The sequence below is a fragment of the Hippoglossus hippoglossus genome, chromosome 24 (genome assembly GCF_009819705.1).
Source record: "Hippoglossus hippoglossus isolate fHipHip1 chromosome 24, fHipHip1.pri, whole genome shotgun sequence".
NCBI lineage: Eukaryota > Metazoa > Chordata > Actinopteri > Pleuronectiformes > Pleuronectidae > Hippoglossus > Hippoglossus hippoglossus.
The window spans coordinates 10,352,264-10,368,806 of record NC_047174.1 but is presented as its reverse complement, the minus strand read 5'-3'; the positions used below and the strand labels follow the sequence as shown (position 1 = coordinate 10,368,806).

The 16,543-nt window shown below is 42.8% G+C and overlaps 1 protein-coding gene across 1 annotated transcript in view; it reads right to left on the bottom strand.

Annotated features, from left to right (window-relative positions):
• Positions 1-16,543, bottom strand: part of xkr6b (XK, Kell blood group complex subunit-related family, member 6b) — a 46,834-nt gene that overhangs the window by 4,912 nt on the left and 25,379 nt on the right. Inside the window, exon 2 of the mRNA XM_034579613.1 lies at positions 540-736. Coding sequence (XP_034435504.1) covers positions 540-736 — 197 coding nt within the window. The remainder of the gene's footprint in view (positions 1-539; positions 737-16,543) is intronic.

Below are 16,543 nucleotides of genomic sequence, written 5' to 3'. Positions count from 1 at the left end.
CCATCGCATCTTTCAAAAGCATATTATTACCAAGATCATCCCAGGTCATTCAGTCAACACAGTTTCTATTTAGCACACCAATTCAGTTTCCATAAGACATGTATAATAGAGAAGGCAGATATGTCAGAGCAGTAACCTGCTGCATGAAAAACGATAGAGGATTATCTGCAGAGCAGCAGCATGGTGTCTCAGAAAACGTATTGATGGCATTTCTATAGACACTCCAACAGAGAGGGGTATCCCTTTTTATGATTGAATTGCCTTCCTCGGGTATCTACTTCCTGAAGAAACTGGAACGGTGAAATAGGTTTCAATAGAAAGAGTGATAAGTATTGGAAATTGGATACGATGATGGCGAATATTGCACGCTGTGACTAAAGTAATATGTGAACCTCCACAGATTGTCAGGTGTAAAATATGGAATAATGCGATAACCACAGAACAAGTATGACATGTTATTCAAAAAAAGAGAGACATGACACATGTTTTGAACTACACAACCAAATCAGACTCGTGTAGAGCCTTAGGAAAGTGCTTACACTGCAGCCACTCAGCGTTGTTGCTCTGGATCATGATGCAGAGCTGCAGCACCAGCTGAGGGGCACTTTCCAAGAAGGTCTCCAGCAGTCGCAGCATGTTGACATCGGCATACTCGTACATCATAGCCCAGTAAAATCGCCTCTGGTTCTCCTTCTGCCGGTGACTTTGTATGCCGAGGTACATGGTGCGTATGTACCTGTGGAGCGAGAACAAGGACGGAGGGTTAGACAATCCCAATATTCTGCTGTTATCTATTAAATACTATAAACAGTGTTAATTGAAAGAAAGAGTGATGTTTTGCTGCCCAAAGACATGCAGTGTCAAGTCACAGTTCACCTGCACATGCTTGACTTTTGACAACACTAGAGGGCATGCTTAGCTACATTTTTAATACGTAGAAAATATATCCATCTTCATTAATAAGAATACAACTCACAAACGAAAGCAGAATAAAGAATAATAAACATATTAACACTGAAAGAAAAAAATAAGTCTCAAAACAAACAACAAATATTGACTCTTCTGACTTATACACAGTCAGTTTTCATCCTCATTTATCATCAGGTCAAGTATGAATGTCTGAAGCAAAACACAAATAAGGTTGAGTAAAAAACAAGTAACGGAACTTAAAGATCCAGTGTGTGAGATTTAGGTGAAAGGGATCTATTGGCAGAAATTCAATATAAATGAATCCTAATGATGTTTTCACTAGTCACTAGTCTTCCAAACTGGACAAACTAAACACCTTTTGAGTTTTTATGACAACTGAAGGCTACCACAGGTTTTCTTTCATGTTTGGAACGGGAGGCTAAGGTGAGGGGTGTTCAGCTGCAACGTGCAACTTCACCACTAGATGTCACTAAATTCTACCCACTGAACCTTTAAGGGATATTAACTCCACAGTAGCACACGGTGCCCTTTGTAGAGCAGTACTGGGAGAAACTGCTCTGGCATTGCCTAATTAAAAACATTTGATAATCGTCCCACTGGCCTCCCAAGGTGTGGTTATTGAACTTGTTATAGAATGCATGTAATAAACAAGGCAATAATCATTCTCTTAAGTGCACAACATGACCCATATTGTCCACTGCAGCAGCAGCAGCAGGTATTTCCATAACTGATGGGGCTCTCATAATGGTGGAGTGAAACCAGGGAGATGGTAATTCAGGCAAAAAGTGGCAGCTAATTGAATCAAGCTCCTGTTGCAATCTCATCTGTAACAGTGCTTCTTTTTTCATTTTTAAAAGGGTCATGACAGAGAGTTATTGAGTACGGCTGAGAAAAAATGTAATATGCTGAGGGCTGTGATATAGCTAATTAAGATTGTTATCTTCTTTTAATATGGATTTGTTTAGAAATGTAAAGCTGTAGTTAAATCCATCCAAGACGAAAGCAAAACAGCAGTCGAGCAGGATTTTAACCTCGTCAAACATGTTAACCCGAGTCTGGCTGCAGAGAAAAAAGAATCACTGTAACCAGTTTTACAATTACAGCGGTTTATAGTTGTCTTAACCGTGACTCCAGTCACTGCATATTGGGTAGTAGCTGCAGGCTCTATCTGCCTGAGCTGGCAGAGTGGCCAAATAAATCTAGCACTTGATGTGAAGTCAGTCAAGCGAGGACAATAGTGTAGCACGGACAGAAATAGACTAGACAGTAGCACTCACCAAAACAAATTGAGAGGCCATGGATCTAAATTCAGTAACTAAAAGTGTGATGCAAATTCACTGCAGCGTGACAAACAAAAGGCAGAAAGTGCTTATGAGTGGTTTTCAACATAATTAGCTTCTGCATTAGCTGTCGGGAAGGAGATTACTGTTTAATTTGAAATGAGGTTGAGAACGTAGCGCTGTAAAGAATGCTTCATTTTGTAGTGTCTGATAGCTTGGTCATTGTTTTTGAATGATCTTTAAGCATGAACTAATTTGTATTGCAGACAAAACTAAAATTCAAGACTTTCAGTTAAATATTATAAAGCCGGGGGAACATTTGGTAAATGTGGAAGCCCTGAGGGAAAAATGATAATCTCCTTTATTTTTCTGGTATGCCAAAAAATATTTTCTTCCAGCAATTAGAACATGATTTATTTCTTTATTTTGAAACATATGCTCAGACCTTAAAAACTTGGATTTGAGGTTGCTATTTTTGCAGGAAAACAGAATGAATTATTCCTTGGCCAATAATTATTTCTTTTTAATTAATAATTATTTATACAACCAATCTCCTTCCTACAGTTACAGTACGATTATATTTGCTCACAGACATGAAACATGAAAAGAAAACCAAATTTTGAAGTTGTGTCTGGCTGTGGCTGGAATGTTATCAGCAAGATTAAGGTGTCATAAAAAGGAATGAATTTGAAATGAAATAAGAGTAACTATCCATACTGTAACAAATTCCTCCCCATGGAAGATCTATTCTTCATTTAGCACTGTAATAGAATCCTTTCCCCTCTGAGCCAAGTCTGCTAATGCACAGAGTGATCAGAAACAGACAGGTATGACAGTCTTTCTCGGGACAGTGTACAGGGCGAACGAGAGAGGGGGCAAAACGGACACAAAAAAAAATTGGGGGATCAATAGCTCTGGGCTGTAAGAGGCACCATTGTATCCAGAGGTAAAGGCTGGCATTCCGTGACATTTTCAGTCGGACTGGTAAATGTCAGATGGAACAAGTCAACCCCCTCTCCCTCACTAATGACATGCCACAGAGACCTACACAGGCCCTTTGTCTCCATCCCCCCAATTTCCATTAGTCTGTGTTCCACTGATACGTCTGACTGGTCGGTAGTGCCACAGTCAGAGGCACAGGGATCTTCATGGACTCCGTAGATGTCTCACTTTAAAAAAAGAGGACTCCACTGCAATGCTAGGAGCTCTGTGAGGCCTTAAAACCATCAATATGAACCTCATATTAGCACTTAAATAAAAGTGAGGGGATCATGAAAATCTTTAGGATATATGGTCAAGAACTAGGTGTGTAAATTATGAGATATTTCCCAAATTAAGTTAAGACTTTGACCCTTTGGCGCTAGAGGGGGAAGTAGGAGAGCCTCCAAATTCATTAGGAATCGTACCCTTGTCATCATGGGTGTCTGGACCAATTGTCATGGCCGTGTAATGTCGATAGAAATTTGACAAAAAGCCCAAAATATCAAACCTTGTGGTGGCGCTAATGTACAAAATTTCATAGCAATATTGAAAACGGTGAACCAACCACCTGACAAACCAACATTGACATTCTTAGAGCCTAAAAAAATGTAATGAACAAGGGCCCTTGTTTATATTTCATCTTTGTTGAGCATCAGCAGTGTCAACACTGTAGCTTAGCATTCATTTTAAAGTAATTAACACTTCAGCTCTTATTTCCAACCTTATAAAGGTAATTGAGAGGTTTCACATTCACATCTGTCGCTTTTCTCACTGATTATAGTTTGTTTGCTCATATTTCCTTGTTTTCAGCAACAACAACAAAAAAAGACATGTACAGTTAAACACTTTGGGTTTCACGGCTGTCAGAAAAATCTGAACTCACTCCATCACATCTCCAACACACACAGCGCACATTCACAAGAGTCTCGCACACATCCCGCGATTGTGATGCACACTGTTAACACTCCCACTGTGCCTTTTCAGATATAGTAACACAAATGGCTCCCTGAAAATAACCACACGCATACGCACACTTTGACACACAAGCGCACACACACTCACACTTGTCAGTGCTGTAGGTAATGGGGGATTTCCTTTCTATTCCAGACACATTTGTCAGGTGGATCTCTCTCTCTCTCTCTCTCTCTCTCTCTCTCTCTCTCTCTCTCTCTCTCTCTCTTCCTCCCCCTCGCCTCCCGCCTTTCACTCCACTTAGGCTGCGGTCCTCTCCTTGATGCTTCCCTCTCCCCACTTCCCTTTTAGCTCCATAGCTCCTCTACAGGGCTGCTCATGAATTATTTCTAGCGAGATCATAGCGATCGCTCATGGCTCGTTAAGCATCGTACACATGGCCTAACAGCCCGACACCGTGCCGGGGTCGTGTTCCAAGCCCGGCCGTCTGCCATTGCTGTCGAGACATAGGCAACTATTAACCCCCCTCCTACCCAGCCACCCACCCACCCACCTGTACTACCTCATTACACACACATGCACGTACAGAATTCCCAACGCACCATCTTCAGGCGGATTTAACCACATCTCAAATTGACGAACTAAATATGAAGCCCGGATATAGATATGTAATTACAATGTTTGCGTGAGTACACATCTTGAGCATGAGCCATGGTGAGGGGCAGGTGGAATGACACACACACACACACACACACACACACACACACACACACACACACACACACCGTTGCACCCACAGATCATGTGGACGACTGGCTGCTTTGCCATTTGTTCCTCCCTCTCCTCCAAAGTCATTGACCGATGAGTCATCCAACCATACTTACACAAATCCCTTGAGTGGGTAGTTAGATGGATCTCTCACACACACACACGCACACACACACACACACACACACACACACACACACACACACACCTAGCCAAGTTTAACAGCATCTGTTCTCCATGTCATTCTCGTGTAAAAACTCAGGAGCTCAGACTGCATTCATATCTTGTCATAAGCTGATTCATAAGAAGATCACTTGTACTATCACAGTAGCATGAAGCACAGCTTAAGGCATCATCTGTTAACAGGTGGGATCTGGCAGAATATGGGAGGACATGTATCATACACAAGATGTGTGTGTGTGGGTGTGTGTGTGTGTGTGTGTATGGTGGAGGCAATGCCAGCTGCAGTGAGTCACACCCTGAGTCACTGAGGGGCTGCACATCGACTCTCAATAAGGTTTAAACCTCCCTTATCGAGGAGATTTAAATTTCTCTTCACTTCCCAGTGTCTGTCTTCCACAACTCTCCCGAACGCCCCACCCTGAGTCCAACAGGGAATTCAGTTTCCTTTTTTTTTTTTTACTAAACTGATTCATTTTTCTCACACTGATACAGTGGAGGGTGTGTGTGTGGCGGAGGGTTGCAGCTACAGCAGATACTGCCTATTTGTGGCCATTCTGTTTCCTCTCTCTCACCATATAGGTTTTCTTATGGAACATTTTGTCTTGTTGAAATGAATCATCAACTAGTGTGACAATCAATTAATGGTGTCAAATTGATATCTTTTATTCCATTAATTCTAACATTGGTTTCAGGATTTATTATTCTATTCTATTTAAGGGCTCAGATATAACCTGTGTGTTGCTGTAATCGGAGTGTGAGTATTTTCTTCTTGTCTGTGTTTGGGTTAGGGTTAGGGCCCGTTGCTATCACTGCTCATGAATGGAGTCTTCAGCTGGGGAGACATACGCCGCTGAAGCAGAGACGATAGATGACAGAAGTTGGCAGGCAAGTCACAGAAGAGTTGTCATGCTGTGTGTTGTCTGGTGTTTTGGGAGGGGCGTAGCTTTGACGAGAGGGCTGTTGGGGGGGGGGGGGGGGCAGTGGGATGTATTGGTTGCATATGTTAGTAAAGCCTGCTCTCCCCTCTCCGTTTGCACAGCCCTCTTCTTGCCCAACTCTGTTAAACAACCTTAATTATTAGACTAACTACGTGAGTGCAGAAGAAATTCCTTTTAGAGTAACAGGGAAATATTTTCCTCACCAAGACGGCAGCAGTCAGAACATACAGGCAGCTTTCTAGGTTTGAATAGCCGACAGCGTTTCAAGTGATCATCTCTTCACTCGACCATAGAGAGGTCAGCAAAAGAAAAAATGGCATCCAGTCAGGGTCTTGCTCAAGGACACTTCAACAGACTGTCTCAGAAATCCTTCCTGCCCTTTACAGTGAATTAAAGTATCATAGCTCTGGCAGCAGCTTAACAGTGATGTCACTGTTGTGTTATTCATCATTTGCCAATGTGTGCAGTGCCAAAGAAAACTGTTCTAGCATATATCTCCTCAGCTTAGCATCCAAGCCTCTATGGAGAAAAATTGTAGGGAAATAAAAGTACAACATGGGTGTTTTCAAAAATATTTTATATATGTCAAGCACTGGGATCTTTGCACTTTCCAGAAACACTTTGTGGCTCAATGAGCTTCACATTTTGACCATGTAACACTGATCCCACATCAGATATGTCTTTATCCTCCTTATGGCGGTGAACAGCCCGGGGAGGAAAGTGTGGCTGAGTCGAGATCTGAGTCCCACAGGCGAATCAGATACCCTCACATATGAACACACAGCAATCTGTGCCCAGTGCTTTTGGGCCAATCCTACACCGATGAGCTGCTGGATTGTTGAATGCAGACTGAATTGACGTAATGCGAGCTGAAAGCGATGGGTAGCGACAGGCGGAGATCAGTGATGCTTTGTCAGCTCCGCTCCACCCTGTCAGTTCTTGGAGCGTGCTCTGGTTAACCACCTCTGATGTCTTGACTAAATATTATCACTGTAATTATAACAAATGTGTACAGCAGTTCATGTGGTTTGTCAGGAGAAGTGATTTATTATGGACATTTCTTTCAAAGGTTACTACACCAGTGAGAATCTCATTGGTTAAAAAAGTGGCTTAGCCTTATGGTTATGTGTTATTAGTACCTTACCTAACATGACAAGTCGACATGTCTGTTGTGGTAAAGGGTCTAGATAAGTGATTTAAACCTGATTAATTTAAGTTGACATCAGAGTTGGCTTTAATGTTGGAATTAAAGATGTCAAACCATTCAGGTGGTTGGTGGAAAATAACCATCACCCTCCAAGGTGTAATTACAAATCAAATGTATTGAAAGCTTTGATATTTCCTCATTGGTAATAAATTGAGACAAATTAGCTACCAGTTATAACAATAATAAAATCGCCTGAGCTCACTCACTTAACATTGAAAGTATACATTGGTTGCCTGATGTCAATCTGCAAAAATGTTCACAACCACTGAGATTTCAAATGAAGTCCTTTTATACTCTGAAATTCACTGCAAGCGATGAACACACGATGAACGCAAAACGGGGGAAATACCAAAAGATTCAAAACGAAAATGTCAACTTGGAAAGACAACGAGATTCGAGAGCTTTTAATGATGAGGGCAGATGGCAGTGTTGACGCGCTGTAAACAAAAAGCATACCGTGAGCTCCTCAGTGGAATTCATACGTCACGTCCTGCCTCCTGCATTTTCTACCCTCACCTCAATGTTCTGGGTATTTTCTAGTTGTTGTGAATGCGTCTGACGCGGACAATCTCCTGCTGTGTAGTTTGAATGTGAAAGGCAAACCCAATTTTCCGGACATTTTCCATAGTTCGTGTCGGAAAACGGCTTTGGTAATTCCACTGTTAACCCTCATGCCAGGTCTGCAGGGCTGCTAATCTTTTCATCTTTTTCTGGCAAGAAAGTCAATAAGCGTCTATCTTAGAATGTCAAAATATTCCCTTAACGTCATGATTTAGATGTTGAAGAAATCTGATAACATTTCACATTGCATGTGGCAGTGTCTAGAAGCTTCTCTGTCTGCGCAGATGAAAAACACTGACCCACAGCAGGTCCAGTAGTCCTCCTCTCTGCTGTACTCTCTCTCTCTTTTCCTCTCCGCACAGCCAGTCATTTGTCACCATTAGCAACGGTCCTCAGGTACCCCAACTCATTGCACTGTGATCACGTGACGTTGTGCAACCACTAAGACGAGTGGGTAGAAAAAGGGTATAAGATGGTAGTGAGAGAAAGAAGGAGAGGAAAGGGGAGGAATAGCGAGGATAACAGAAGAAACAGGAGAGGACAATGTCAGAGTAGAGAGGAACAGAACAGAAATCACGTGGCGAAGGCCCCTCAGCGACAGCCAGAGATTCAGGCTGATCTAAGATAATTCGGAGTCATTCTCCAGTAATAGACAACAGCGAGATACAGATAAGGTGCAGATTCCGTATCAGTGCTAAAGAGAGGAGACAGAAGACAGAATCCTATCGATCAGCTCAGCTGGGCTTTACAAGCTATATTCAGGTGGATAATCAAATGAGGGGCAGGATTATTTCAATGAATGATTTACACAAGTCAAAAAATATATATGCATAACATAGGTTAGGTCAGTATCAATTTTTTTTTAAGGACACGATGGGCAGTAGCTTTTTGATTTGTTGTTTGTTTTTCAAAGGTTAAAGTGTCGGCTGCTGTGATATTTCTGAATTACTTTCCCAAAAACATGACACATTGCAGCTGGTTTCACAGTTCTTCATATCAAATGTATCACACACACACACATGAAACACACTGCTACGGTGGCATTTCTCCTTCCACTGTGAGAAAATTGTCAGTATGAGACGAAATATTAGGATTGGTGGTTACTGCGGTATTTCACAACCATTTTTTACTCCGTGGCCTTCTGCTACCTTAAAATGCTTTTTAGGAGAAAAATAGTCTGACATTGAGAATGAAATCCTCCTCTCCCGCCACCTTTCCAGCTGTCTGCCTTTGACTTGCCGTCTCCCCGCCCCTCCTTCACTGTTTTGTGGCTGCTCTTCAACCAGAGGAAAAGCCCGATTATGTGCGGATTAAAAAGAAAAGGCTTGACCCACTTGCTTTTCAAAGAGCACCAAGCCAAAAGGGGCCGAGCGGAGGCTGGCTTCCATTGAGTGTCAGCACTTCTGTTGTACTGCGCGAGACACTTGAAGCTGATGTTTATTGCTCTTAAGACTATAATTAGCAGGGCTGGCTTATGGCGTTGAAATGTTTCCCTGACTTAGCGATTGATTGAAAGTTCCCTGTGTAAATCTCCTGGGCCTGCATTGGACTTTGTTCCCACTACGATCACATAACCAAAAATTCATGATCACCTCCCAGCCACAGTTTTGTTTATTCCAGGTTTGATGGGCCTGCTTGCAGGTTAGGAGGCATTACGCATTTCTCGAGCCTGGAAGATAACTCAACAATGGAGGTGAGAGACAAGTCAGTACACAAGGAGAAAAAGAGGAGCAGGGGGGGGGGAGACAGAGATAGAGAGTATATAGGTGGTGGAGATAACCGCCAAGAAAGTGGAGGAGAGCAGGCGAGAGGAGGAGAGAATAGAGAGAAGTGACAGTGTGATGTAGTGACAGAGGAAGTGGAAGGTGGCGAGACGCAGCGAAAGTGGCACGACAAAGACGCAGCGAAAATCTACTAGAGGTGGAAAAGAACCTGGGGAGTGAGAGGAGAGTGAGAGGAGGGGAGTGAGAGAGAATGAGACCCAGGAGGTAAACTAATCACTGAGCACGCAATGCAATTTTCTGGCTCTGTGCCTCCACTCCACCATACTCCTCCCTCCTTCACTCTCGCTCCCTCCCTCCCACCATGCAACCCCTCACCGTCTCGGGGGCTCTTTTTGCTATTCCGCTCACACACGCTGTCTCTCGCTCCTCTATCTATCAGGCGGTACCATTCCAACGCACCCCTCTCCTTCTTGGTACTGCCCACTAATCCCTGTTTGCTCCCTAAAATGGATCGAGCCACTCTGGCCATCAGCTTTCAAAAAAAAAAAAAATGCTGTTGATGAAGAAGAAGGGAGTTTCAATGGTGATGCTGTGTATTTTTTAAATCATTATTTTAATATTTAGTGCTGAACCAGGTGTCTTCAGGGGTTTTCGTGTGATCTCGCATGCTGGGGTTTGTGTGTGACAAGGTCAATGATGGGAAAAAGGGAACTGCAGTCAGCAAGAGGAAAGAAAAATTACATAAAACAGCATCTGTCTGTTTGCATCTGTGCGTGTGCACGCGTGTTCGTTTCCCCCGAGGTGGAGGCATTTAGGAAACGTTTGATATCGCTGCGGTAAAGGTTTGAAAGTGTGTTCCGTCTCTCTCCCCAGAGCGGCGGCGGCGGCGCCTGCCTGCCTCACTATTTCGCAGTGCCTTGATGATGATGATGATAGATGTTCACCGCAGACATGCAAATAAAGGAGACGGCTGCCTAGAGCTGTGCTCACGCACTCACTTACCAATGCACGCGCATTCACAAGCACGCACACACACATACCAGCAAATGTGTATGTTTGACTATCATCAAGTCATCCACTGATATTTAAATCTTCCTCTTTAGTGAATATACCCTTGGGAAAATGCAGAGAGCTCCCAAACACAGCAAACGCAACACAGCCCTATTTTCACAGACACGCCAAGTGGAGACGAAGATTAGTCACACAAGACGCTAATTTAAAAGACAGAAGCTTTTCTCTGAGAGAAAGACTGTATGAGAGGAAAGCGAGCAAGCTCATTATTGACATGCAGTATAAGTCACTTCATCTATCATAAGTGACACCGCTGTCGCTACTGAGGCTTATAGAGTCACACATAACACAAAAATATCACACAAGGATGCACAGAACACAGGATCAGTTTCAACCAGCTCACAGTATCAATATGCACGTTCTCTCCTTCACGTACAATCAGACACACAAACACACATACACATTATATAGAATTACATAGAAAGGTGCACAGATGCAACTAAAGCTTTATTACAGATCGACATGTCAGTTTCCAAAGCACGTCATGAATATGACACATGCATTACAAGTAAAACCCAGACATAACACACACTCGTGTGCACACACACAATTATGTCTTTACACCAGACTTCACACTATCAGACAGTGTCACTATGGGAAAGCCCCAAGCGCCATGCTAACCTGAGGGGATCCAATGACACAAAGCATATGTGTGAGTCCCCAACTGCTGCACACTGACAGGCCCACTGAGCAAAACCTGTTGTGACAGATCAAAATATCAGCCCGGCAGGCGCAGCGAAGGCAGGGAGGAAGACAGAGCGCATATTAAATGGCCACCGTAACAACTAATACAGCTTAAGCTATGCTGGGTCCTTTAAGGTCACAGGCCGGTGCTTGTGCAGCAGGGCTGCAGAGCAGACAGACGCACACACCCACACAAACACTCACTCACACACACGCATAGACACAAAGCTGTGGGCAAAAAAAAACATTCCTCCTGCCCATTCCAGCATTTTCAGCCTCCTCCCCTCACCCAAACACTGAACACAATATAATGTAAATCCTCTGAGACAGTACCCGGGATGGTGTCAGCTTTTCCAGCTCTTAAAAAGAGACACACACACACACACACACACACACATATACCAGCAGACATATCACACATTCAGACTAAGCTAGGATGAGAACTCCTGGCTTTGCTCTACCTTTCTATGCTGGGGGATGGTTAGATGGAGGATAGGAAGAAGAAAGAGATGCGGGGGAGGGGGACAGATCGATACAGGTATCCTGGGAGCCCTTCCTTTCTTGCACGAATCTATGCAGGAAAGATCGTATGCTGACAGGGCAAAGCCCCCCCTCCGGACACCGGATCTAGGCCTCTGCCCCCCTCTGACGGGACTTCATCAATGCACGCAGTAAATGATCGTATGTTTGAGCAGACACAAACAGCCCCTGTGCAATAATATCTGTCGCATCAGTGGAAGTATGTGTGTGTATGATAGCAGCTTCATCTCCTTTTCCTGTGCCTCGGGGCTGAAAGAGAAAGGTCTGTGATGTGTGATAAGATACACTCTGGTGTTGGAAACAGTGAAAATAGTGTACTATGTATGATGTATTGACAATATGACAACATGGATGTGTGTCTTTTATGGAATTTTTGAAAGATAGTGGTTTAATCTTGACGGGATGTCAAAAAATATACTGTCTGACAAATACTGTCCGACAGGCTGTACGTTTGTAGTGTAAAACACGCTGGACTGTGAGCTGGGGCTGAATGTGAAGCTGTGGGATTTGAGGAGAAGCAAAAAATCAGCACAATGTCGGATTGTGTATTTGCACTCGGCGGAGAAAAGTCACGCAGCAGATATTCGGCTGTACATCCATTTTTCTTTTTTTTAAATATTTGCCATCCTTGGGCTGTTTTCATAAAAAAACCATTATACACGAGGGTGCTGATTGTTGCAATGGACTGTTTAATAAGCACCATATGCCGGGTGGTGTTCAAAGCGTCTACTACTTATTAGGTTGCCACTTTTTAGCGGAAAAGGCTTTAACAAGTCAGATGAGGTAGAATTAAAAGTGACAAAGCCTTCAGTGCAGAATTTCCACCCAGTAGACTCCGGTTCAACTGCTGTCTGAAATCAAAAGTTGATACAGACTTCATTTATGTATTTGTCTTTTGATAGTATTCAGTTCTGATTAGGTAGTTTGGTTTAGCAAAATCACTTAGGTGGGTTTAAGGAAAAGTGGTTTGGGTTGGAATAGACCCAATGTTAGATTTTCTGCCAGAACTTATGACTTATTGAAGTTAAAAGCCTGAAACACACTCACTATCCACTGTGAAGCTGAATCACCAGTGACAGTTGAATGCGGTGAACACCATAGCAATAAGGAGCTATGTTATTACTGTCATTGCGTATTTTTCCACTCACTCTGAGCATATGCTTTTTTGATTTTAATTTCATCTTCTATTTCCATGGACATCTGTTCTTGAGAGAAAGAGCCAGACTGAGGTTCAACATCCTAAAATGACTGTAATCCAATGATAACTAAGGATTTCAGGGTGGATTTCAGTGTTTAATCAGTTTTAAAGGATGCGAAAGGCCAACCAGTGTCACCTCCTGCACAGCTCTGTATGTGTTATGAGTGAAAAGCATTCAATATTACTGTACACCTTAAATTTCATTGCCAAAACACACACGGGACATTCTTTGTCAACATATTTTTACTCATTCCAGTCATGCATACGTATCCCTGACAGAACTACTACACGGGTAAACCTGAATGGAGCTATGTTTCTCTCCATTAAGGCTTGTACCACATGTCATGTGACATGGTGAGACACAGGTTGGCCATTACCGCTGGAGAGCACTTTGAGTTCAGTGGGTGGATGGAGAGAGAGAGAGATTGGAAGAAAGAGGAGAGCGTCTGTGGTTGTGTGGATGAGAGTTTAAATGAGGTTGCGTGTCTGTGTGCGTGCGTATGTGAGTGTGTTTGCCTGTAAATGTGGGCTGAGTAAGTGAATGAGAAGAAGCATTAAGTAATGGTGAGTGTGAAATCTGAGAAAACATTTGAGAAGCTTTTATTTTTTTTACATTTATTGCCCCACATACACATAAAGATATATATCGTAAAAAAACTCAATTTCTTAATGCTCTGTTTACCCTAAGGCAGATATTTTGAAAAACCATCTTTTTATTCTGCGTTTCGGCCTCTCGTCCACAAGCAAATGTCCTAAGTCCTAAAACGAACTGTGAATTGCGAACTTGACAGATCGTTGATATAGAATTTATCGCCACCTACTGGCCTGGCATGCTTGTTTTATTGTTGTCGTCTCTGTGTCTGAATCTGGACGTCGTCTGGAGGTTGTGTGGACAGAGATTTTTTTTTCTGTTCACAAAATATCCAAAGTAATGTCGACAAAGCTTGAATCTGAAAAACTGCTATAATACTATAATAATTTGTCTATAGCTAAATATAGACGGTAGAATGTGTCTGTATTATAATACATTGTGATTCATTGGGTTATAGCTACAAGTATATGACATCCTAAATTACACTAAGCAATAAAATAAATACTGTACGTATACAGAACTATAGTCGCCATAGACGCCAAGAGAGAGAGAGTGAGCGAGAGAGCATCAGAGAGAGCTGAGGACTCCTGAGAGTTGCTAAGTGATGGTAACTGGACTCCAACATGTTGCAGTCTGGGAAGTCTCCTGATGAATAGAAAGGAGAGAGGGCAGCGGAGGAGGGATGGGAAGGAAGACAGGAGAAAACCTAGCTGTGTAATGTGCAAGGCGTCCATTTCATTCACAAAACCCCCGAGCATGTCCAACCTCAGGGTTGAACAACCTGCTCCGACTCAGCCCAGGGGAGAGAGAGGGCAGGAAGCTTCTCTTACTCCTTCTCCCCACTTACTGTTATCATCTTCCTGTTTTCCTGTTATCTTCATTAAGCTCTCTGGCCTTTTTCTCGTCTAAAAATGCAGCATCACTTTGGATTTGTTGACAAGACCAACCAGCCAAAGCCATTATCCTGCGGGAATCCCTGGCTGAGTTTATTAAATGTTTTCCAAGTGAGAAATTAATCATTTGGCGTGAACCGTATTGCACTTTTCTTTTAGCTTTAAATAGAATGAAAGAAAAAGTTAATTGCATGACGACACTGACCATGAGCTTCATGCACTTTTGTCTAGGCTGTGTAGCTGCTGTAATGAAGTGAGCCAAAGCACTGGGGTCTGCGTATCAATAGTGCGTCCTACTAAAATTACACTACAGTCTTCAAAATGGGAAAAAAAATCTAGTTTAAAATTTTTGATAAAAAGCTTCTCATCCCACACGCAGCTGCTCAACTCCCCCTGACCCTGGGGTAATTTGAGTCAGAGAAGCTGCATCAGCTTGAAAGGTCATCATTTTTGAGAAAAAACACAGCACACACAAAAAGATGTGCATGTAAAAGATGATCTCATAGTGTCATTTAAATCACTTTGAATGAGTTATTGAAGACTTATCTGTATCTTACAAAGCAATATGGAGCCAGCAAAGGGTCGTGAGAACCTTTTTGAGGATTAATTTTGCATTCCGTCGCAAGATGTATGTTATTATGTACTTTCGCAATACTTTTGTACTTTCATTCCTTCCTTCCTTCTGCCATATGTAGCAGACTGTAGCTCGGGCAGCATTTTTCTATCTGAACTCGTCTGAGCCAGAGAGAAAACTACCAGAGCGCGACCGGCAAAGGGACAGGCATTCTGTTTTTTGTATCCAACCCCCGACCCGAGTTTGTGTTACCCTGTCCCTGACACATGGTTATTGCTTGTTTTACCCTATTACAGACATGTGCAGTGTAAAAAAATCTGCCCAGCCAACGTGACTGACGCGATCCAGCCTCAAATATCAAAATGTTTGTTAAAACCTGACGTGGGCCTGGTGACGGCATCGGGTCAGGTATCCACACTCTAGTACTGTACTGTATGTAGCCCCTTTCCATTCATCCTATCCCACCGCACCCCCACAGTATGGATCAGCTTATGGAATTTTACTTTGAACTGGGCATTAGATAGCTGCCCGGTGATAGTCGCACATGCCGACCACAAAAAGTACAACACGTGACTGAGCTTGATCTTCAAATTTAACAATACCGACACAGGGTTCTTGTATTTGGTCTGTCTCATAATCAGACTGTGTTGTGTGTAGGTTTTGTGTGTAGGTGTACAGTTTAAAAAAACTAATCTCAACTAAATTTCTCCCCATTGATTTTCCTCATGTGGGCCTGTGCATATATTCGTGCCTGGGTGAATTTATATGCAGTATATGTGGATTTTGTCATCTACAAGTTAGATAAGGATCATGGGATAAGAAGTAATGGGTGGGTGGACAACCAGCAGGAGTGGAAAAAAGAGAGGCATGCAGGGACAACAACTAGGGAACATTTCTTAGCAGCGTGATTTTGATTCTTAAGCTGCAGTTTGGAGCGTGACTTTAGGAGCTGCTGCGGAGCTGGGCAGAGAGGAAAATTAGGAAGAGGAGGAGGAGGCTGGGAGGAGAGGAAGAGAAAGTAGGACAGAGATGTGTGGGCCTGGCTCTGGAAGGACGGTGGCTCTAATCAGGGCTGAGCAGCTGCTATTACTCCGGCGCTCTCTTAGGGACGGAAGACAAAACCCTACTCATGCTTTAACATCAAGGAGGGAAATCTAAAGCACACAGGCTCCTGTTAGAAGCAGCACACAGTAGCTTTTAGTGAAAAAGAACTGTGTTGGAACCAGTTTTTCTCCTATCTTGCTACATTAAGACACTGCCAGTTGAAAATGATTTGGTAGAATTGATCTGCTGATGGAATTGATTAAATTGGAACTAATGAACACCGTACACTGTTGTCACAGTATTTCTTCGACCGTTAAATCCACCTGTCACAGAATGGACGTTTTAGTTTAACATGTCAAATCAGTATCTGTTTTTTTTTTCTTCCTGAAACAAAACAAATAAGCAAAAGTGTAAGGAATTTATCTTCAGTCTGCCCTGAGGTGATCTGCAATCGTTAGCATGT